We start from the raw sequence: 19363 nt of genomic DNA, 5'->3' as shown, positions 1-19363 counted from the left end.
CGTCGTAACGTTTTCTCGTCGGTCGGTCTGCCAGTCTGTGTGTGCGTGATCTTGTCCCCTAGGTGCCTGTGTGTTATGTCGTGCGTGCGTGCGGGTATGCATGCGTATCCGGGGGAAGGACGACCGACGAGGAGAATGAGAAGAGGGAGAGGGATATCCAACTCAAGAAAGAAAAAGAAAAAATGCTGCGCCATGCCAATGCTATGCCATGCATTTACGCCCTGTGGCCGTGCGACCGTCGCTCCTCCTTTTCGATATGTACGTTCTATATCCAAATGCTCGTTCAATGTGCACAGCCCTCGTTCAGCACGCGCGCAATCAAAAGTGGCCAGCAGCGGCAGCAGGACTGGCAGTCGCACCGCGCGGCGGGTAGTAGCCGTTGGCCATGGGCATGTTGCGGTGGTGGGGGTAGAGGCGATCCTGGGAGCCGGCTTCCTCGGCCATTTCGACGGTCGTCTCGCGGCTCTGGTGGCGCTTCGTGCGGACGGCAGGGATGAAGTCGACGAAGAAAGACCACACGTAAAACGTGAAGATGAGGGCAATGACCCACTCGAGGATTGCGGCCATGTTGTAGCGATTCTGCTGATTCATGACGCCGAACGCGATGGCTAGGCCAAGCTCGATGATGATGAAGCCAATCTTCATCCAGAAAGAGACGTGGAGGATGGTGCGGCGGTGGTGCACGCCTAGTCGTTGGTACTCGACGCAGATGGCAATGGCTGATATAATGTACCCGGCACTAAGTGACAAGATTAGGTGTGGCGGAGCAGAGGGTCGTGGCGGTGAAGCTTACATGAAGAGGACAAGGAAGGCATCGTGCAGACTTGGGTGTCGCTTCGTGTCGAAGATGGAGAGGAGGATGAGTCCAGCAGCACCGGCAATGGCAGCAATGATGCAGATGATGGAGCAAATCTTTTGGAACCACGATGTGTTGGGGTGCAAGCGCCCGCTGTGTCGCAGCCAGCGCTCGAAGATGAAGACCAGGTCGAAGGACACCACCGTCACTGCGCTCATGGCAATGAACATGGGCTTCAAGCTTCCAGCGCCAATATCGGAAATGTAGCTGTTTCCTTGTTAGGTTATAGATCTGCAATGGAAAAGGGTGCGGCTCACGCTATGTGTTGGTTGTCGTTCATGGACGAGTAGTGCGGCTCGCCATCGACTACCCATGTCAACAGCATGCCCAGGAGCATTGCCAGCCATACCATGCCCGAGAAGAGAGGCACGATCCAATATGATATTCCCCACATATCGGCAAGCTGTCAGGGACGCGGGGGAAGGCGATGGAGAAATCTGGGTTGCGGGAATCTCACGCCGAGTAGGGTCGCGTGCGCAGATGCCTCGTTGGCAAGGCACAAAAACAAAGAAGGTTACAGGAGAGTAGACGAGGAGCGTGTGCGAGCACGGGAGGATTTTTAGGGCGCGAGGCCGGGCTGTTGAATGGAGCGGAAGGGTAAAATATGGAAGAGAACCAAGGTGCGAAAGCGATTACTCACGTTGTTGGGCAGTGTTGATGGTCATTCCCACAGAACCGAAGAAGAGTCGATGGCGCCTGACGTCACCAGAGCCGCCAGGGAAACCTGCCCTGCCGTATGTACAGGTGCCCTGACCTGAGGCGCATCCGCCCGGACGGGAGAGATCCGGCCCCGTTAGCCGTGAGGTGCCTTTGTTGACCGCGTGTCCCACGGCCGAGATGACGGATTAGAAAGACGAGCTGCACATCGATGCGGCAGTGCCCTGGTCCAGTCTTGCTGGTTGCATTTTCTCATCGTGCCTGGCACCAGACAACTGCCGAAGCACCGACGATGATGGTTGCCTCCGTGTCGGCCACTTCGGGCCAAAATCCACAAGCCACCGATCCAGCGAGACATTTCATTGATCTTCTGCTCGTTCAAGGGTGGTGCAAAGGGTCGTGGCAGCGATCGAAACCTTTTAAACTGGAGACTTGGCGTTCGCGAAGAGAAATAGGAAAGCGGCGAACATTGGAGAGAAAGCAGAAGCATCAATGCAGAGCACACGGCCTTGATCGAGCCTTGATCTCGAGACCATTAGTCGTCCATCTTCTGCTGCCGCCGCATCGGGCTGACTGTCGCAGTCCAGTCCGTCCGCGTCGTGACTTAGGTTGGCAATGGTAAGCCCGTCGGAGGTAAGCGGTAAGGACATGACTCCGCAAGGCCAGGCGCAGCATCTTGGCCTGAGTGCAAGGTAGTCAAGAGGCGGAGGTAGCGGTGCTCGGTGGTAAGACGCTTGGAGGAGTGATGAAGATGGTCATCGGGGCAGCGATCCTAGTCCCGCCCACCGCCCGCCGCTGACCCCGGCCGCGGCGGGCGGCACTCGCGCGGAACGGATCAACCTTCATCCAACCGCCAAGCCCACATTCGGGCAGTGGTCTGGCTGCGACAACGACTTTTGCTTTGCGAGTTGCGACCCATATCACGACAACCACGCGGCCATACTAACCATCAGCAAAATGGTTAAGGAAGTCAAGCAGAAGTCCGGCCTCGTCCGCGGCGTCAATGCGGGCCACGTACGTCTCGTCTCCGTCTCTTCTCCCCTCGAATCGACCCGCTCTCCCCGGCCCTGAATCGTTGCTAATTCAATTTTGCAACCAACAGAAGGTGACCCCGCGTCAGCCTGCCACCAAGATCTCGAGGACCAAGGGCCACCTCAGCAAGCGCACCGCTTTCGTCAGGGAAATTGTCAAGGAGGTTTCTGGGTACGTGGATTTCGACTTGGACTGAGAGGGCTTGGCATACACATGGACGGCACCGACGGAAGACGAACACACCACGAGCGAGACGAGTGATACGGAGCCGCTGGCTAACCAATTCGATTACAGTCTTGCTCCCTACGAGCGCCGCGTCATCGAACTCCTCCGCAACAGCAAGGACAAGCGCGCGAGGAAGCTGGCCAAGAAGAGGGTACGTCTGGACACTCCACCTACCACCACCACCACCGCCGCCGCCGATGCGAGCACGCTGCTCCGCCTTCTCAACACAACATCCCGCTCGCATACTAACGGTGCAATTACAGCTCGGAACCTTCGGCCGTGCCAAGAGAAAGGTCGACGAGATGACCAAGGTCATCGCCGAGGCCAGGAGGGCCGGCCACTAAGCGGGAGGCTCCAGAAAAGCGCAATCCGGACTTTTTTCTTCCTCTTTGCTTCAGCAGCTGCTACTCGGGGCGTGAATGAATGGGATCGTCGCTCTCGCGGGAAATGGTCAAAAAACACGGGAGAGAGACCAAGAACGAGAAGACGGGACCAAAGCTGGAAACCAAACTTCTCGATATGGAGGACGAGGTGTGTGTTGCTGGTCCGAGAGTCTTGCAGTAGTCTCGATTACACGAATATCCATGAGAAAAGCGGCACCTCGCCTCCTGATATACCCTCCATTCGGATGGCTTTTGTTTCATGGGCTGTGATTTTTTTGTTTTTTGGGTGCTACTTAGACTCACTATACAGCTCGACAGCCCAGATTGAACATCGAAAGACATCGACGCCTAAGATACGACCGCCGAAGACGAATCCACCCTCGAGACCACGCATGCCATCGCCAGGAGCATCGCTCATCAATCACGGCAGCCGCCACCTAGCCTCCAAATGGCTCCAACCCAGTCCACCATCAGACGCACTCCCGCAACAATTCTGCTCGAGCTCAGCACCACAGCACGCCACTCGTCGAGCAATCTCCTCCCGACTCAACACACCCTCCCTTCGAGCGTTCGCCAACAAACCAGCCCTTTCGTGCCCAGCGGCAAATGCATTGCAGCGCTTCCTTGCTCTCTTACCAGCTATCCAGATGGATCAAGCCTCTCCTCTTGGCCTTGTTGTACGCTACCAACGGGAACTCGACGGCTGGAGTGAATAGGCGAACCAGACGGTAGCTGTCTACGTTACTATGCACTTTGTACCCTTCATTCGCTGCCTTTGCTGTCCGTTACATGTACTTGTTCAGTCATGACGGGTACCTTCAGCCAGCCCTCAGTTCTTGCTCCTGTGACTTGAAGGCTTTGAGCGTGTCAATTAGTTTGATTCTGCAACGAGCAGCTGTGCTTTCACGGTTCAAAAGCCGATTTGACTTCATGTTGTCCCTTCATCTCATCCTATTCTAATCATGCGTACATACATGCATGCTGCCTCGCCTGCTATTTGTCTCCGATTCATCTACGGTGGAGATGCAACGAACAACAGCCGGGCCTACACCAGCCCTCGATAACCCCACTTCCTCACCCTATTTCTTCTTCCCGAACAAGCCCTTGCCCAAGATGCCCCTCAGCTTACTCTCCTTCTCCTCCGCACTCTTAGGTCCCTTCTTACTCTTCTTCTCCGCATCCGCATCCGCAGCACCAGCCGCACCCAGTGTGTTTCCACCAGCTGCAGCCGCAGTCGCAGCCGCAGCCTCAGCACCCGGGTCCTTGACCTTCAACTCAGTAGCTCTGCGCGCCCACTTGTCCGCCAGCACCGGCCCGCGCCTCACCGCGACGCTCGCGCCGTCATCCCAGCTCATGGTCATGAGCACGCGGCCCTCGAGCCCCAAGTCGCGGACGAGCTTGACGGCCGCGTCGTCGGGCAGGGTGACGAGCCGCGCGTTCTCCGGGCTGTTGTACCGCACGACGAAGCGCGCCCCCTCGTCCGCGCTGCTGGCCAGCAGGCCGCGCACCCACGAGTATAGGTCTTTGCCCGTCTCGTCCCGGCCGAAGCGGCTCTCGAGCTGGTGTCCGTCGGGCAAGCGCACCCGCACCGTGACGCCTGCGACGGCGGCCCTGTGCGCAGCTGCGGCTTCGGCGCGCGCGGCAAGCTCGGCGTCTGATGCGAGGCGCTGGTTGCGCGTTGCGCTGGCCAGAGCTGCTTGGTGCGATTTGGCGTGCTCGATTGTGGGAATATAGTCGGATTCGTCAAAGGTGGCTGAGAGAACGGCGGTTGGGGTCGAAGAAGACGGAGGGAAGAAGATGGTCATGGGGCGGGTTGACGGGTCGGTGATCTGGGGTTTCGAGGGCTCTTGCTCGGTGTTGGGCGTGTCTGTGGCTGTGGATGAGGATTTCGCGACATTGTTGGAGCTGGTGGGTTCGGTCGTGGGAGGCGGAGCAGTGGCAGCGGGGGCTGAGGATGTGTTGGTTGCAGGAGTGTCGACGTCCATTGTTGAGCTTGGGTCCGATGTTTGAGACTCGTCCACAGCCTTGTCCTGCTCCAATGTTGGCGGTGCTGGCGCTGGCGCTGGAGCAGCATCTCCAGCAGAGCCGGCCTGAGAATCGCCCGTCTGTTTCTCCGTTGACTCTTCAGACTCGAGGCTCTTGAAATAATCTGTTATTTCCATCATGGCCTTCTCGAGAGGCTCGCCGCTGTCCTTGAATTGCAGCCGCAACAGCGCACTGCCACCATTAAGTCCCACTTGGCCCAACGTTTTTTGGAGATCCAAAAACGTGCTTAGTTCCCGCCCCATGATGTTTATAGAGGGTATCTCGTAGTGAAGACGCCCAGCGCTGGAGCTGCCCGCATTCTGGACCGCTCTACCACGCTGGGTCAGGTTGACCTTTTGCTCCGCCGGCGCAATTGTCTCAAAGACGCGAAGGACCTGCCATAGCGATGTATTGCTCGGAAATTTGTGGGTAAGGCGCTGACCGGGCTGCTCCAGCTGCAGGGCGACATTGACGACGGCAGGCGAACGAGAGCCCTGGACGAGGTCGAGTTTAGCGCCCTGGGGGAGATTGGCCAGACGAATGGTACGCGAGAGATCGACGGTTTTGTTGTTGTATTTCAGCGTGTAGTTATCGGCGCGGATGCCAAACTTGGTGCAGGCTTCTTGCAAGACGTCGCTGAGAGCTTTTGCTGGAGTGGTCCTGATGGTGGCCCTGCGGGCAGAAGAGTCGACGACTACGACGTGAGACGCCATCCTGCGCGCACGACAAAGAGCGAGCTGACGGCGATGATGGAGTAGTGGATCAGGTCGAGCGCTCGCGAGCTCGAGCAGTCGGGCGAGTGGCGGCGATGGGTCTCGCGAATGTTGCGGGCGGCGACGAGGATGAAGTAGGAATGGGCCAGAATGAGGAGGATGCTTTTCTCTTGTCTGGTCGCAGTGATGCCGGAAAGGTACCGCATTGCAGAGGAAAGACTAGTCGCAGGGTTAGGATTGAGGTGGTGATGTCGCGGGGCAGGGAAGACGATGCAAGTGGAGCTCCGAAGTGGCAGCAGTCGGAGGGACCGGACACCCCAGAGAGCGGAATCTCATCGAACGTCTTCAAGTTGCTCGGATTCTGATGATTACATGGCAACCGTTGAGACATCAGTTGTACGTGAAGCCAACGACATCGCGCCTGTTTGGTCACCAACGCCATTACTTCAGGTCCCTTCCATTCATGCTGTTTACCTGTGCGCTGTTTGGATGCTCTACATACCACACTCTGGGCAGACATCAAATAGAAGCAAAGTCCAATTCTTCTTCCAAATCTCCTCCTACACTTTCTTTGTTCCTTTGATCCGGAGGAGGGTCGCAAGGAATTCGATCCTCAAACAGAGCATCGAGACGGACGAACAACGTTGCATCCGAATTTTGTCCGACAACAACCACCTCTCACCTGGACCTGGACATTCAACCTACGCCTGCGTCAAGACTCCAAGTTTCTATACGACTTTGCCATGGCTTCCGCCCTATTCAAGACCCCTCGTCGTCCTGCACTTCGACAGCTTGTTGGAAAAACCCCCGCGTTCAGGCAATGGTTATCCAAGCAGGCAGGCCCCAAGAAAAAATGGGAGGACCAATTTCGCAGTCAACTGGAACGATCCGCCCTCTTTGATGACCTCATTAATGAGATTCGAGCGGGCAAATATCTCCCAAGGCTCCAGGGACGTTGGAACTTTGATAATGCGCCGCACCATCAACATCTGCGAACCGTGCAAAACTACATGTTGCCATACCTGAAGCAAATGTCAGAATGTGCGCAAGAGGCGCCGTGGGACGTCTGTTCCGCGGCGCAAGCCACAGTTATAAGGCTGTTGGAAAAGGAACAGGGCATTGTGTACCCGCACCAGCTTCACAACATCATCAAGGCCATGAAGGATGTGTCCAATGCAAGCGCAAGAGCACAGCAACAAGAAAACCTGGCGTCAGAATCTTCGCTCCAGCAGCATGCCGAGGATCACACAGCTGCAGAATCCTCAGCTGCAGATTCTGCTAGACCAAAGTCCCGAGGTGAAAGATTGCTGCATGCAAATTTATCAGCTGGAAAACTCTCGGACGGCAACCAAGGCTTGACATATGTTCGACCCACTTGGGTGACAAAACCTCAGCCTTCTCTTTCTTCATCCGCCAAAGCTACGACACCGGAACGCTCCAACGACCAGGCTTCAGCGGCCGACACGACTACCTCGGAATCAACAACGCCAAAGGTAAGGATGCTCAAAGAATTCCTTCATTAAACATCAAGTCTGCTGCTGACGTCGATGCTTCTACTTCCGTCCCACAACAGTCCACCGTTGATCCAACTACTCAGACGGAGTTTCTATCTGAAGCGCCCAAGCCCGTAGCTGACGTCGATGCTTCTGCTTCCATCTCGCAAGAGTCTTCCGTCGATCAAGACGCTCAGACGAAGCCACTATCCGAAGCGCCCAAGCCTGCAGTTGATGTTGATGATTCTACTTCCGTCCTACAACAGTCTTCTGTTGATCAAGTTGCTGCCCAGACGGAGCCACTATCTGAAGTGCCCAAACCCGCAGCTGACGTCAATGCTTCTGCTTCCGTCCCGCAAGAATCTTCCGTTGATCAAGCCGCTCAGACAGAGCCCATATCCGAAGCGCACAAGCCCGTAGCTTTACCAGCGTTGACTGACTTGGCGGAAGAAGATTACGGTCCCCTCTTCAAGAAGCGCTTGTAGCGTGAGTTGCGCTGCTCGCGTCTTGCATGCGTACGTGCGTGCGTGCTTGAAGAGCAGAAGTTGCCGTTTTGACAGCAGCCCTGATCAACCTGCTCCAGGAGCCGCACAGTCGTTTGTTCATGGAATCAAGAGAGACCCATGTGATTCGATGGAGAATCGCCCGCTTTGAGTTCCACTGTTTGACGAAAGCAAAGGGTTACAGAGGTCTTTTCAAAAGTTTGCATTTAAAATTGTCTTGTTTCTGAGCGGGGGTGGTATCGCGCCTGCAGCAAGCGCAAACAGTGGCGTTCCGGTGGAAGTCCTCTCAAAAATCCAAGAAAATTGCTTTCCTTCTACACTCACTGTCTCTCTTCTCTTTCAAACGTCAATCCCCAGTACCCTCGCCACCGCATCTCTCCAGTCTAGAGAGTACCCAAAACACCACCATCAACACAATGAATAAAACTCTCTCCAACTACCGCTGGCAACGCAGCAAAGCCGCGCCCTTCGAAGGGCTCGCGAGGGACCTCTACCTCGGCGCTCCCTCACTCGAAACTCTCACGGACGAAGAGCGTTTATTCGTCCTCCAAACACTGGGCCTTCTGGCCATGGACAGAATGGCGCCTGCCGGGTCGCTTGCCGTCAACATTTGCAAAGAGATCAACAAGGACATCACGAAAGCTGTCGACGAGTGCTGCCGAAAATCGCTCAGTGGGCGCTTGGAGTACTTGAAGTTGGTCTTGGGGGATATCGTCGCCGCGGTCAAAGCTATCGAGGGAGGAGGGCCCAGGATGGCCATGGTTGAGTGAGAGAGCGCAGTTTGGTTTGCGGATGGCGAGTTGGGTTCTTGGGATTTGTCGCGGTGTTTGGGCTGGATTGCGATTGTGGCATCAGTAGGGTTCTTTGGCGGGATGCACATATATCAAAGAGCTAACAGCACTCTTCTTTTCAACTGCCTTTCAGCCATCTCTTGTCTTTTACGGGCGTCCTTCCAAGTTCCCTGTTTCGACAACTCGGCTCCTCTCTCCTCTCGCAACCCCCCGCACATTCACCTTAACCACAACCGACACAAGCATGGACGACTTAATCATCACCGACACAAGCGTTGATGAAATCAGCCCAGAAAAAAAGTACAGCCAACAGCGCCAAAAGGCGCACAGCTTCGAAATGTTAGCCTTCAACATCTACACTGGCGACTACATCGGCGACCTCCACACGGACGAGCGCCGCTTTCTGCTCGAACAGCTGGGCCTCCTCGCGCGCGAAGCCAAGCTCTTTTCGTTCCAGCTTTGCGACACGGTTGCGACGGAGATTGAGGAAGTCATTCAGAGTGCTTTGACGTCGGCGGGTCACAACCGCTTCGACTTTCTCAAGATGTTGATTGGGAATATCTGCGATGCGGCGAGGAGTGTGGCGGGATGATGGTGTTTGCGGGATTGGGAAAGGGGGTGTTTCTGGATGTTTCGGGAGAAGTTGTGAAGGGGATGTTGTGCTAGAAGCTAGGAGTTGTAGAACAGATACAACCTACAAATCTTGAATGTTCTGCTTCATCGATGTCTCTCGGATTCTGTTCATAGTTGATTTGTGTGAGAGGTGCGCTTGCCAAAAGGGCTAACTAGGGCTTTCGATTACTGGAAACATATGTGGCGGCTGGCCTTCGGTGTTGTGCATGTATAATAGGGGCAAAAGCACTTCTAGTTCACAACTTCATCGCTCCCATCTTCTGTATTTCACTCAACTCCTCGGATAAACATCTTGCTGCCCTCAAAATCTCTGCTGACATCGACTACGGGAAAAGGCTCCATGAACGAAATCACTCAATACGACACCCAAGGCGTGGGGGACAAAATATTCGAAAACCTCGTCAGTCATCTGTTGGCTCAAGGCTCCAACCTCAACAGCCTCTGCGATAGCTATCGCCAACACATCATTGATGATATCAAACTTCTCGCCCACGAAACCAAGCCTCAAGCTGCGTGCGTGTGCGCAAAAATTGCATTGGATGTCTATTGTTCCAGTCAAAAGGCCCCGAACTCGTCATCAGACGGCTTCCATTACATGAACATGGTCTTGGAGGATATTCTGGCTGCAGTTAAGAGTATGGCAAAGTGAAAGCAATGGGCATTGAGGAACGCATTAGTGTTGGAGTTCGATCGGAATGGGGTTCCGTCGATTTTGTGTCAGATCCAGATGGTTCATGCCCAGGGCGGGATGTGATAGAAGCTGGAAGTCTTTAAACAGATACCATCAATCCCGAATGTTCTGCTGCTTAACCCGATTCCAGTGTTTGATTACAAAGCGGGTTTGTAAATATTTCCGTCGACAGTTGATTCCGGGTAATTGATGCGGGACCGATTGATTGTTTCTGCAGTCAGTTCAAGCCAACAGAAGCACTTATCAGAGTATTTAAGCAGCCACAACACACGCAGCTTTTGCCATTTCACCATTTCCACCCATTTCCGCTTGAGGCAACCCTCCCTCACTCTCTGTGCATTTACCAATCCAAACACCACTCCAACCCTTCAGCTCCACACAGAAGTCGAGACCATGGACGCCACAATTCTCCGCGAATGCCGCAGGCAGCGCACCAAAGCCGCGCAATTCGAAAACCTAGTCTACGACCTCTCGAACCAACAGATTCCGGGGTACAACATGCCCGCCAACGAGCACCAGCTCATCGTCGAGCAGCTCGGCCTCGTTGCCCGCGAGGCGTGCCATCTGCCGCACGAGGCGTGCGACGTGCTCGTGACGGACATCACGGCGTGCTTGCTCAAGGCGTCGATGGCGAAGAGCGGGAGGCTTGAGTACATCAAGATTGTTATGATGGATGTTTTGGAGACGGCGAGGAACTTGAGGGGGTTGAAGAAGTGAGGGGGTGCTGGTGGGCGTGGGGACGTGGGGGAGGGCTGTCAGGGGTTTGGTCAGGGTTTTTTTTTGTAGAGATGTCATCCTCAGATCCAGATGGTTCATGTCTAGGGCGGATTATGGGAGAAATACGCTGTTGTAGCAGATACTCGGAGTCTCGAATATTCTGCTCGATCAAAGTCAGTGAAGCCACGAATTTCCTAGGTCAGGAAAAATAGTTTGGAAGATGGGAGAGAATTCAGGCGGCCGCTTTCCCCTGTGTATAATTTTCTCTGGCGACTAGAAGATTCCACTGCCTTCAAACGTGCAACCAAGCAAACAATTCATATCCCAAGATTGTCTGTTATTCCCTCGCCCCTTAGCCACTCACTCCCCTCGCTCTCATAGCTCAACCACCCACCCACGCCAACCCGCCCCCCAAAATGAGCTACACCCTAACATCTTACCGCTACCTGCACTCACGCGTCGCCCTTTTCGAAGAACTCGCCATCGAAATGTACTTCGGTCTGCGCCCCTTCGACGGGCTCACCCGCGAAGAGCGCACCTTCGTCTTCGAGCAGCTCGGCCTCCTGGCCGGAGAGGTCAACCGCGTGACGCGGCCGCCGGCCTTCGACGCCTGCGAGGAGCTCGTCGCCGACGTCAAGAAGACGTTTGAGAGCTTTCGCGTCTCGGCGCATCATGGCCGCTTTGACCTAGTTCGGTTGGTCATGGGGAATTTTTTGGCGGTTGTGAAGCGGATGGAGGAGTGAGAGGCGAAGGGGCTCGTGGATGTGTGTCGTGCCCGTGGGTTGTTTTGCTGGAGGTTGAGGTTGAGGTGTTAGGGCGAAGGTGGTTGTGGTGATTTTGAGGAGCATTGGAGACCTGTTATGTTTGTTCGATAGGAACCGGGCTTGGTTTCACCACGGAAGTACCATTCGAATGGGGTAATGTGGTTCAGTGGGAATATAAATGAGAGACCGCTCAGTTTTGGTTTCATCAGCGCAACATCTACCTACCCTTGAACCAAGAACCGCGTCCAAAAAGTGTGCTTTCTCCATCCTCCACTCAACATCTTACCACTCACATTCGAAAGCACACCAACCAAGAATCAAACCATGGAGAAGAACCGAGACCTGGACGAGTACGAGGCTCAACGCAAAAAGACCAAACCCTTTGAAGACATTGTTCTTGATCTCTACAACACGGACGATAGCAATTTCAGCGACAAAGAAACCCAGTCCCTTGTCGATCGCCTCCTCCGCCTGATTGAAGAAGTGAGGCTGCTGGATTACGAGCTCTGCGAGAGAATGGCGCATGAAATCCGGAGCGCCATTCAGAGAACCGTTCACATGGAGCATGGCGGATTCGTCTACGTCGAGATGATCGTCGACAACATTGTGGCCGCGACGACCAACCTAAACAAGGCTAAATGGTGCTTTGCAGAGTCAATTGGGAGGTGCCTTGCGGCCTGACAATTCTGAGTGTTGAATCCATCTAACAGATCTCAGGTCCAAGGGAATCAAATGCGGTTACGACGGGGGAGGCCATGGGGGCCATTAGGGACACAAGCATTGGTCAATGGAGCAAAAGAACTCATGCCTGGAGGATCATGATCCCAATCAATTCAGATTTGCGCGTGCCGTCAGAAATCGTATCTGAGTGTCGTGATATCCATCCGCCATTAACCCTAACGCCAATTTTTATACCCACCAACGCCATTCCATGTCCAGAAAATTGCTGCTCACGCTTAAAACCTCTCCTTCATCCTGGAGGCAACGGTGCGCAGGTTGCCATACACCTTTCCAGGCGGCGCTCCAAGAATCAGCGACACGACAGCCTCTCTTGCCACGTGAATGTTTTTGAATCCGCCCAGGATGTGGATCTTTTGGTCTGCAAGCACGATGCGTGTGCGGGATGCATTTTCAATGGCGAATTTCGTCTTGCCGTCCTTTCCAGCAATGCGGCCGATAGCGCGGCTCAAGTGGTCTCCGTTCAGCGTCTTGACGTCCTTAATCTCAAACGTCTCGATGTACAGATCGTCGAGACGGAGCAGGGCGATGGCGTCGTCGACGTCGAAGCCGAGCGTAAAGGCCTTGATAAAGTCCTCGCCCTTTTGCAGCGCCCCCGAGTCGGTCGTTTGGCGCGAGTTGCGCAGCTCCACCGCCTTGTTCTTGATGTTCATGCGGACCTGCAGCTTGAGGTGCTCGACCAGCGGCGGGTAGATTTTGGTCCACGAGGCCTTGAGCGGCGTCATGCGGTGCGGCGGGACGGGGACCTTGCGCGTTTCGACCTTGAGGATTCGAGGAATGTCTTTGGCAGGGGCAAAGTGGGGGCGGCCTTCGGTGTCGACCTGCATCTCTTCCGAGGCATTCTGGGCGGGCTCTGCGGGCTCTGCGATGGCATCGATATCAAGCGGGACGTCGCCTTCTGGATCACAGGTTAGAGAGGGCGGCAAATTATTGTGGGAATATTTCTTGCCTTGGGGAACGTCGGTCATGGCATTGTCTTCGGCGACAGCGTCGGGGTTACGCAACAGCGCAGTCGGAGCAGGCATGGTGTGTTGATTGTTCAGGGACTGGCGGCGATGTGCGAGTGGAGTTTTGGTTGGCGCTGGAAATCTTTTGAGCGAACGCGGTGAGTAGTAAGGTGTGGACCGTGCTTCCGCTAGCTAGCGCGTGCACAGCGATCTCTTCCCGGCTTTTCGCGTCAGCGTCATTCTCTCTTCATGCTGCCACAGGCTGAAATCCACCGCACGCCCACCTTTGCGACCAAGTCCGACGCACGCCCAGCGACCTCCATTCACGAAGCCTCCAGTCCGTCATGTCCACGTACTCTCGATAATGAGTCGCCATGTAGCCGCTCGGGTCGGCGGAAGAACCTCGCTTTCCATCGTCGACCTGCTCCGCACTGCTCAATCACCATGCGCTGCGCGACCATTTCCCCAGAACTCCCCGGACTGGGCAATCTCCGCTAGATCATTCTACTCGAGGCCTTTTGCCGCCTCGTCGCGCCTGCAACACGCGTCTCGGCTCACTTTCTCGCGTCCCACGACAACGTCATTCGAAGGAACCGGACGCTTTCCGCCATCCCCGGCCGGCTGGCCACACAAATCTCGACAAGACTCGTGGATAGCCCAAATTGCAGCCAAGTCATGGACGAGATCTGCCTCCAACACTGCGCGACGGCGAAGAGGCGTCTTCAGCCGCCGGAACAAGAGTTCGGTTAGCGATGGGAACCAACCCAAGGGCAATCCCATTCAACAGGAATCCCAGCAAAAGCTGCCGCAAAACGGAAAGGTGAAGAAGACTTCTGAAACAGCTGGCGCTGGATCGAGTAAACAATTGCTGGATCGCCTGCCACATCTGCCGCATCGTCCTAGCAAAGAAGAACTTCTCGCCGCCGCCAATGGAGCATGGTCCAGGTTCAAGGTGCATTTCAAGTGGTTCTCCATCCGGAGTGGGCGCAAATTCAACATGGACGACATTAGTGCATTTTTCTCGTGGATTCTTCTGGGACACCTGGCTTGGGTCATCATCGGAACCACCACCTTCTTCTCCCTAATCATCTTCATGGTGAACACCGTGTTTGCGCAAGAGACTCTTGCCCGGTGGATAGGAAACTATCTCACCAAGTCTTCTGGCATCAAAGTTGTCTTCGAGTCGGCCATTGTTCCCAAATGGGGTGATGGCGTCATTTGCTTCAAAAATGTCTTTGTGTCGAGACGACCAGGACAAGGCCAGGCCCAAGTCAGCAAGGGATCGCAAGAACAAGCAGCCGCAGCCGCAGCTGCCGCAGCAAAGGAGCGTTTTGGTGAAGAGCCAACAGAAAAAGACGACGGAAACTACACCCAGTTTGACGTTTCCATGGACACGGTGAATGTGACGCTGTCATTTACCAAGTTTTTCAATGGCAAGGGACTCCTTAGGGATGTGGAAATCAAGGGCGTTCGTGGCGTCGTGGACCGGACTCACCTCAAGGCACCCGAGGAATACATTGACCCAAGGACATACAAGCACGAGCGTAATCCTGGTGATTTTGAGTTGGACTCGTTCAAGATGGAGGATTTGCTCGTCACCATTTACCAGCCAAACGACTTTCGGCCATTCCCAGTCAGCATCTACTCGTGCGACTTACCCCAACTGCGCAAGCAGTGGCTATTCTACGACTTCTTGGCTGCCAACAACATGTCGGGATCGTTTGACAATTCGTTGTTTACCATTCATCCACGACAGACGCACAACTACTCCAGTGGTCAACTCGTGTCCAGCACCGACTCGGAAGGTGGGCCGAACCAGTGGAAAAAGCACAGCCGAATCAGGATCGACGCTCTCAACATTGACCACCTGAACCGTGGCGTCGAGGGCCCTTTTGGATGGATTCACGAAGGCAACGTCGACGTTGTAGCAGACATCATGTTTCCCACCGACAACGACGAGAGCATTGCCAAGGTTATGTCCGATTTCTACGACCGCATGGAAGCCACAGTCACTGCTCCTCGAAACGCCACCGATTCGCTGGGGCATCAGGATTCCGAAGACCAAGCCCAGAAGAAAACGCTGCCCAGCACAGAGCAGGCGCTGAGCGAAGATGACAAGCGCTTCATCGTCATGGATATACGTGTGCAGCTCAACGACGTGCGCGCCGCCGTTCCTCTCTTCACCAACGACATTTCGTACATCAACAACGCCCTCATCCGCCCCATTGTCGCGTACATCAACTCCAAGCGCACCTTTATTCCAGTCAACTGCCGCGTCGTCAAGCGCGTCAGCGAGTTCGACGGCTCATGGTCCACTTACGACAGTGGGTTGATGGACGACTTGTCGAAAGAGGTAAGCAGCTCTACTCCTTTGGTCCCCCTCTCACAAACAATTTTCGCAATGGTGCTGACTGTCAATGAACACAGGTCTACGAAGCTTTCGTCCGCGACATCAACGACGACCACCAGACGCGCAAGCGCCGCTTCAAAAAGGTCGGCATCTGGACGCTGCAGCTTGCTGCGCAGGCCCTTTTTATCGGGCTGGCGGGCAACATTGCGTGATGCGTCGAGTGAATATTCGGCCGCTGGACTGACATGATACTCGGCCTAGTCGCTGGAGTTGATTGTTTCCTTCCCGAAAACGCGATATCCTGTTCCCCCTCTCTCTTCGCTCTTCTCCTCCACCTACAATCACACTTCCTCTCCAAACCTCAACCTCTCGCCACCTACCACTACCCTCGATCAACCGCAACAACACACTCAACAACCCTCGAACCCTAAAAGTGCTCTTTGTTTTCCTTCCCTTCCTTCCCTTTCTCTCTCTCTCTCTTTCTTCATGTCTCCAGCGACGGCGTTACAGGCTTACAGGCAGGCATCTTGTTAACAACAAAGGTACCTTGGGATGGAGAATTAACAAATCAATCGATCAACCACCCTCACGGATGGATGGATGGACAGACGGATGGATCAACGGAACGGTCGAATACCTTAGGACCAGACCAATCAGACAGAAAGGCAGTCAGTGAGTGGGTGAGTGGGTCGAACCACCTTTTTATGCATACAATTCTTGAACTGCGAAAGAAAAGGAGAGGAGAGAAGAAGGGGTGATGATGAGAATGTTGCTGCTGAGGTTGCTGATGCTGCTGCTATTGGAGGTGTGTGTGTGTGTGTGTGTGTGTGTGTGTGTGTGTGTAAACGATATGATATGCCTGCCGCCTTTGCCAGCGTCCCTTTTCGGTGTTGCCTACCTGCCGCACTGCCTGCCTGCCTGTCGGTCTAATTCATCACCTACCTTACGCACAAGTAAGTAGTCTTGTTCATTCTCAAGCTCTTGTCCGTCTCATTCAGGTACCGTTGTAAATTGACAACGGACACGGACACGGCAGCGTGGGGAATCAGGACTTCGGATCAAAAGAACGATTTGGCATTTGTCAAGTCTTGCAAGAGTTTGATTCCGCTTTTCATAGGTATCTGGTTATCTAGCCCAACAACGGGCAAAAAAGACCTGCCACATGAAATGGCCGTGTCCTCCTGCGGTTCCACGACACAATTTCAGCGTCTAAGCCTTCCAAACAATGACCCTTCCGTCGACACCGCCCGTGCTAAAATTTGCAACGCGGCCGCCGGCCTCCTGGTACACTCTGACCGTGTTGATGCTGTTTTGGTGGGTGGTCAGGAGTTTAGTGTCGTCCTTAACCTTGCCCTTCAAGTCCATCTGCTTGAAGAGCTGGCGGGCATTCTCCTCGCCACCGTCCTCGACGCCGCCACCAGCGCCGAGCCTGGCAGGCTGCGCAGCCTTGCTCTCGAGCGCGCCGGCCAGCGCCCACCCGCCCTCGTTGCCCTGGAAGCGGTACGGCTCGCAGTCGTAGCCGGCGGCGATGATTTCCGACTCCGAGGTCCAGATAAGGCCGACAAAGGGCAGCAGCTGCGTCGTCACGCTCAGCACGGCGCGAGGCGGCGCGTCCGGCGCCGACGGGTACACGACCGTCACAGAGCTGTCGTGCGCGGCAAACGCCAGCGCGTTGCCCGAGGGCGAAAACGCGACCCCGTGGACCCATCCGGCCGTATTGTTCAGGAACTCGCCGCAGACGGTGTTGAAGGGCAGGCGCTCGCCCCAGGCGCTGGGCTCCGGGCGTTGATCGACGCCCTTGATGAAGGCGGAGAAGACGCGGGCGTGGCCGTCGGCCGACCCGGCGCCCAGGAGAACCGAGTTGGGGTGCCAGGCGACGCTCGTGATGGTGCTGCGGATGGGCTTCTTCAGGTGCTTCGACACCCACCAGTCGTTTTCCTCTTCAAAGTAGCAAATAGCAATGACGCGCGCGCCGCTGCCGACAGCGAACTTGGTCTCGGACGGCGACCAGCGCACGCACGTGGCGGCGCGGTTGATGCGGAGGAGGACGAGGGTTGGCTTCCAGCCGGCGGGCGTCGGCTCCCAGACGTAGGCGTTGCGGTCTGTTGGAATGGTGGTCAGTTGGGCATTCAGGGATGGTTTGGCTGGGGCCTGAATCGGCTCGCGATGTTGTGATGCGTACCTTGAGAGCAAGTCACAATCTTGCCACTTCTGGGAGCTATGTCGACACCGGTGACGGTTTTGTCGTGGCCAGCCAGCTCGTCGCTGAGCTGAAAGTGCGAGCCGGAGCGCGAGTACAGCTCGACATTGTTCTGGCGCGTCACGGCGAGGGTCTGGCGGTCGGCAGAGAAGGAATGGTCGACAATTGAGTGGTGGAAGAGGTGGTGGACTTCGGAGGGAGCCATTGTTGCGGATGGAGCAATAGGAGGAGCTCTCTACTATTGCTGGGTGTAGTGTGGTGGTGGGGTGTGGATAAGGAGCAGTCAATTGAAGGTGTCGGGAGGCTCCACGATGACGCCGCCTGTTGCGGGGACCTGAGCTAGGCCAAATGGGGCAACTTGCTCGACCATGGACCTGGACTTTTATTTTGACACCCGACAGCTGCCAAGTACACTGATGAAGTTTGAATGAACGAATTGGCTGGAAACTTACAGCTACAGAACGGGGAAAGGAGATTGGGAGCTTCAATCGAGATCATAACGAACTGAAAGGAAGAGCTCCTTGATTTCCGGAACCGATTTGGCATTGGAACTTTTTACAGAAATCTTCTCGCCGAGAACATCTCAAATCCAAGTTGGGTGAGGCTTCTTGGACAGAACCATTTTCGACCTACCCAGAGAGACGCATGGTGTTGTGTTGTGCCATTTTCTCCCGCCTGCCACACGACTACCTACCGGAAAAACATCGGGTGCAGTGCGCGACGCCTAGCTTCAACATCCGGATGCTTGTCGCGTTCCCCTACAACTTTACCACGCCCAGCCTACTCACAAGAGCCGCACTCCACTCCCACATTCGAGTCCTTCGTCCCCGCTTCTACGCTCCTTCTCAGCCCGCCATGTCTCACACTGAGCGTATGAACGCTCTGAACAACTCCAAGGCCGCCAAAAATCCTCCTCCTCAAAACCCTCCCAGTGCTACGTACGTTTTATCTACTGCGCAAAGACCATACCATTCACATTCGCTGACGCCATCTTGCAGACTGTATTGCAACAACCTCAATGACAAGCTGCTCAAGAATGACCTGAAACGCGAACTATACATGCTCTTCAGCAACCACAGCACCGTCATCGACGTCGTCGCGGTCAAAAATAAGAAAATGCGCGGTCAAGCACACATTGTCTTTCAAAGTGCGGAGAAGGCAGGCATGGCCATGAAGGCTTTGCAGGGCTTTGAGTTCCATGGGCGCAAGATTGTATGTCTAGGCCTACCGCTGATTCAGGGTCTGCTAACACGAGCAGAACATTGCCTACGCCAGAGGCAGGTCAAACGTTTTCAACAAGCTCCTCGGAACTTATGTGCTGGACCAGCCAGGACAGCAGCAGTCCGCTGGAGCCACACAGTCCTCTCTCCAGCAATCAATCTTCAACAACCCTCACACATCCCTCCCCGCCGCGCCAGCCACCAATGGCGACGCTCACGATGCAGACGACGCGAAGCGGAAGCGCGCAGACGAAGAAGCAGCCGAACAAGCGAAGCGGCAGAAGCTCGACGCCCCGCCAGCACAAGAGGAAGAGGAGCAGGAAGACGACGAGATGGACATGGAGGAGTCTGATGAAGATTAATCACGAACGACTGCGCCTCTTGATAGAGCCAAAGGCGACGACTCGCAAAAAAATCATGGTGGA

General features: G+C 55.1%; 11 protein-coding genes across 11 annotated transcripts; 7 read left to right on the top strand and 4 right to left on the bottom strand.

The window, feature by feature from the left end:
- Nucleotides 1-318: 318 nt before the first annotated feature.
- On the bottom strand, nt 319-1250 carry IWZ02DRAFT_386219 (putative FK506 suppressor Sfk1; the record flags this gene model as incomplete). The annotated part of the gene is made up of 3 exons (XM_066765452.1): nt 319-739; nt 794-1063; nt 1114-1250. 3 exons carry the CDS (start codon nt 1248-1250, stop codon nt 319-321), a joined length of 828 nt encoding a protein of 275 aa, XP_066618263.1.
- A 1032-nt stretch (nt 1251-2282) lies between these two features.
- Nucleotides 2283-3393, top strand: IWZ02DRAFT_464026 (60S ribosomal protein eL36). Its single transcript, XM_066768378.1, has 4 exons — nt 2283-2527; nt 2616-2716; nt 2840-2921; nt 3034-3393. The coding sequence occupies exons 1-4, from the start codon at nt 2471-2473 to the stop codon at nt 3112-3114; spliced, it is 321 nt and encodes a 106-aa protein (XP_066618262.1). The 5' UTR covers nt 2283-2470; the 3' UTR covers nt 3115-3393.
- Nucleotides 3394-4119: 726 nt separating this feature from the next.
- IWZ02DRAFT_111754 (GLUT4 regulating protein TUG-domain-containing protein) lies at nt 4120-6298 on the bottom strand. Its single transcript, XM_066761373.1, has 2 exons — nt 6264-6298; nt 4120-6110 (listed from the first exon to the last, which is right to left on the bottom strand). The coding sequence occupies exon 2, from the start codon at nt 5889-5891 to the stop codon at nt 4233-4235; it is 1659 nt and encodes a 552-aa protein (XP_066618261.1). The 5' UTR covers nt 5892-6110; nt 6264-6298; the 3' UTR covers nt 4120-4232.
- A 336-nt stretch (nt 6299-6634) lies between these two features.
- Nucleotides 6635-7869, top strand: IWZ02DRAFT_437183 (uncharacterized protein; the record flags this gene model as incomplete). The annotated part of the gene is made up of 2 exons (XM_066766594.1): nt 6635-7384; nt 7423-7869. The coding sequence occupies 2 exons, from the start codon at nt 6635-6637 to the stop codon at nt 7867-7869; spliced, it is 1197 nt and encodes a 398-aa protein (XP_066618260.1).
- A 434-nt stretch (nt 7870-8303) lies between these two features.
- IWZ02DRAFT_494603 (uncharacterized protein) lies at nt 8304-8657 on the top strand (the record flags this gene model as incomplete). The annotated part of the gene is made up of 1 exon (XM_066770044.1): nt 8304-8657. The coding sequence occupies one exon, from the start codon at nt 8304-8306 to the stop codon at nt 8655-8657; it is 354 nt and encodes a 117-aa protein (XP_066618259.1).
- A 265-nt stretch (nt 8658-8922) lies between these two features.
- Nucleotides 8923-9960, top strand: IWZ02DRAFT_494602 (uncharacterized protein; the record flags this gene model as incomplete). Its single annotated transcript, XM_066770043.1, has 2 exons — nt 8923-9256; nt 9647-9960. 2 exons carry the CDS (start codon nt 8923-8925, stop codon nt 9958-9960), a joined length of 648 nt encoding a protein of 215 aa, XP_066618258.1.
- A 1175-nt stretch (nt 9961-11135) lies between these two features.
- Nucleotides 11136-11462, top strand: IWZ02DRAFT_437179 (uncharacterized protein; the record flags this gene model as incomplete). The annotated part of the gene is made up of 1 exon (XM_066766593.1): nt 11136-11462. One exon carries the CDS (start codon nt 11136-11138, stop codon nt 11460-11462), a length of 327 nt encoding a protein of 108 aa, XP_066618257.1.
- Nucleotides 11463-12284: 822 nt separating this feature from the next.
- IWZ02DRAFT_464018 (pre-rRNA-processing protein PNO1) lies at nt 12285-13338 on the bottom strand. Its single transcript, XM_066768377.1, has 2 exons — nt 13171-13338; nt 12285-13119 (listed from the first exon to the last, which is right to left on the bottom strand). Exons 1-2 carry the CDS (start codon nt 13244-13246, stop codon nt 12440-12442), a joined length of 756 nt encoding a protein of 251 aa, XP_066618256.1. The 5' UTR covers nt 13247-13338; the 3' UTR covers nt 12285-12439.
- Nucleotides 13339-13532: 194 nt separating this feature from the next.
- On the top strand, nt 13533-15730 carry IWZ02DRAFT_437176 (mitochondrion biogenesis protein; the record flags this gene model as incomplete). The annotated part of the gene is made up of 2 exons (XM_066766592.1): nt 13533-15521; nt 15596-15730. The coding sequence occupies 2 exons, from the start codon at nt 13533-13535 to the stop codon at nt 15728-15730; spliced, it is 2124 nt and encodes a 707-aa protein (XP_066618255.1).
- An 839-nt stretch (nt 15731-16569) lies between these two features.
- IWZ02DRAFT_409912 (WD40-repeat-containing domain protein) lies at nt 16570-18357 on the bottom strand. The gene is made up of 2 exons (XM_066765706.1): nt 17701-18357; nt 16570-17620 (listed from the first exon to the last, which is right to left on the bottom strand). The coding sequence occupies exons 1-2, from the start codon at nt 17921-17923 to the stop codon at nt 16728-16730; spliced, it is 1116 nt and encodes a 371-aa protein (XP_066618254.1). The 5' UTR covers nt 17924-18357; the 3' UTR covers nt 16570-16727.
- A 216-nt stretch (nt 18358-18573) lies between these two features.
- On the top strand, nt 18574-19300 carry IWZ02DRAFT_494596 (uncharacterized protein; the record flags this gene model as incomplete). The annotated part of the gene is made up of 3 exons (XM_066770042.1): nt 18574-18656; nt 18717-18930; nt 18977-19300. The coding sequence occupies 3 exons, from the start codon at nt 18574-18576 to the stop codon at nt 19298-19300; spliced, it is 621 nt and encodes a 206-aa protein (XP_066618253.1).
- Between the last annotated feature and the right edge of the window lie 63 nt (nt 19301-19363).

The sequence above is a fragment of the Phyllosticta citriasiana genome, assembly GCF_038021145.1.
Source record: "Phyllosticta citriasiana strain CBS 120426 chromosome Unknown IWZ02scaffold_18, whole genome shotgun sequence".
In the NCBI taxonomy this organism is placed as follows: domain Eukaryota; kingdom Fungi; phylum Ascomycota; class Dothideomycetes; order Botryosphaeriales; family Phyllostictaceae; genus Phyllosticta; species Phyllosticta citriasiana.
Note: the sequence above shows the minus strand (reverse complement) of the source record. Positions and strands in the feature narration are given on the sequence as shown.